The sequence below is a fragment of the Eucyclogobius newberryi genome, unplaced genomic scaffold, assembly GCF_026437365.1.
Source record: "Eucyclogobius newberryi isolate DKJ021-1_F unplaced genomic scaffold, fEucNew1.0.hap1 SCAF_14, whole genome shotgun sequence".
NCBI classification, from domain to species: domain Eukaryota; kingdom Metazoa; phylum Chordata; class Actinopteri; order Gobiiformes; family Gobiidae; genus Eucyclogobius; species Eucyclogobius newberryi.
The window spans coordinates 3,199,871-3,202,038 of NW_027315768.1; the positions used below are offsets into that span (position 1 = coordinate 3,199,871).

At 46.5% G+C, this 2,168-nt stretch overlaps 1 protein-coding gene across 2 annotated transcripts in view; it reads right to left on the reverse strand.

Moving 5' to 3' along the window:
* Positions 1-444: 444 nt before the first annotated feature.
* Positions 445-2,168, reverse strand: part of itprid2 (ITPR interacting domain containing 2) — a 61,505-nt gene continuing 59,781 nt past the window's right edge. For both annotated transcript variants that reach the window (XM_072444177.1, XM_072444176.1), the window contains one exon: positions 445-1,019. In XM_072444177.1, the coding sequence (XP_072300278.1) occupies positions 936-1,019 (84 nt within the window). In that variant the 3' untranslated portion in view covers positions 445-935. The remainder of the gene's footprint in view (positions 1,020-2,168) is intronic.

Below are 2,168 nucleotides of genomic sequence, written 5' to 3' on the forward strand. Positions count from 1 at the left end.
ATTCCTGTTCCCAATCCAAAATATTCATCTTAATTAAGTAGTTTAGACATAAATGACCTTTGGACATGTAAATGACCAAAGGTCTTAAACGGACAAAACAACATTGGCAAACAGACAAATACCAGAATCAAAGTGCTCGAGCGGGGGACACGCCCTCCATCGAGCGGGGGACACGCCCTCCATCGAGCGGGGGACACGCCCTCCATCGAGCGGAGGACAAGCCCTCCATCACAAATGTTACATAATGCACCTTTAAACCACACATATTATGACTTTAAAGAGCTTTTAACCCTGTGAGTCACTGACCCTCGGCCCCTGTGAGTCACTGACCCTCGGCCCCTGTGAGTCACTGACCCTCGGCCCCTGTGAGTCACTGACCCTCGGCCCCTGTGAGTCACTGACCCTCGGCCCCGGTGAGTCACTGACCCTCGGCCCCTGTGAGTCACTGACCCTCGGCCCCTGTGAGTCACTGACCCTCGGCCCCGGTGAGTCACTGACCCTCGGCCCCTGTGAGTCACTGACCCTTCTTCACTTTCCTGATGCATTCTGAGCATCTTAATTAGTTTTAGTTTCGTTCATAGGCTTTGTACATGTTTCAGAGCCAGAGCAGTGTTTCCTCACGTTACAGCTCTCATCAGCCTAAAAGCCGTTTTTACAATAGATCTGATGGGCAAAGCTCATTTATCACATAAAAAACCATCATTTTAGACCAATGTCGTGATCTAAAATATGTCCAAAATATAAAATAATGATCTACGCGTGTCATAGAGTCATTCTAGTCCAGGATATGAATCAACCTCAGATAGTCCAGACTTCTCACATTAAGTACATTCACATTCAAAGGCCTGTGGGCGTGGTCCCAGACGTTACAGTGTTTCATCTACAGTGTTAGACATGGTCGCCGTGGTTACAGGAGGCTGCCGTTGTTGCCGTGGTTACTGTTGTTTGGAGGGAGCGATGGAGGCCAGCAGCTCACTGTAGATTTCCCGCCGGATTTCCTGAGCGACGCTCTGACGGATCTGAAGAAAACACCACGAGAACTTAAGGAACGCCATCGGAACAGCAAGAGAACGCACTCAAATCAGAAAGAAATGACAGAATCACAAAACAGTTTAAGACATAAAAGAGAAGAGTGCAAAGAAAAATGCTTTCAGTCTCATGCACAGAAAACAAAACTGTTTTAATCTTAGTATCTCCCATAGAGAGGATGCACTGGGTCTCAGCGTTGCCGGGACTTATTGTCATATTCAAAATCAAACCAACCCGGGGCCCTATGTAAAAATATCCCCCCCTAGTGCTATTTCTGTAGTCACATCACACAGATGGAAAAACAAAATGCGAGTCAGGCCCAATCTGAGAAACTTTGTTCATATCACTTGGATGTGGAAATGAGTTCTAACGGCAGTTGAGCTGGGGTGTTTGTTCATCTGTTACTGTGGCAACAGGACACGTGGTCTGTGGCTTTGAGATGAAGATGCACGGCGCACTGAGTGTGTGCAGTGGCTGTTTAGTCTCACTATGTGGCGCTCTTTACACCTTTTGGTTTTCTTCTGGCATCTTGTCCTTAGGGTGAACCAGTTTTTGTCTTAAAGTGTTGCCATGTTTCAAATGAACAGGTCTAAAAAGCTTCCACTACAGCATTTTGAAGCCATGGGCCGGACCAGCCCGGGCCGGGACCATTCAGGTGTTCATCAGTGATAAGGAGCTGCAACCAGATGACAGGAGGATTTGGATGCCCCATTACAGGAGGGTCAGGGTAACAAAGAAAAGTAGTTTCAGGTGAAACTTGCAGTGTAAACAAACAATTGGTACTGATGAAATATTTAGTCATTTTCAGGCTTTTGAAGCAAAATATTTCTTGAGTAATCCAAAAGTGTTAAAGCTTTTTCATGAATGTTCAATTGACCACGGACAACACACACAGAAAAACTGTCAATTGTTAAGGCCGGAGGGCATCGCCAGAACAAGACCTTTGACCCCTCACAATAGTTCCACCGTGTCATTACTGGTTCATCACATTTTCATGTCACAAATATGATTGGTCACACATTTATCATGAGTCATTAGATTCACATCTATGCTTGATCGTGAGTGCCACCCCCTGCAGGACACTCTGTCCCCTGCAGGACACTGTCCCCTGCAGGACACTCTGTCCCCTGCAGGACACT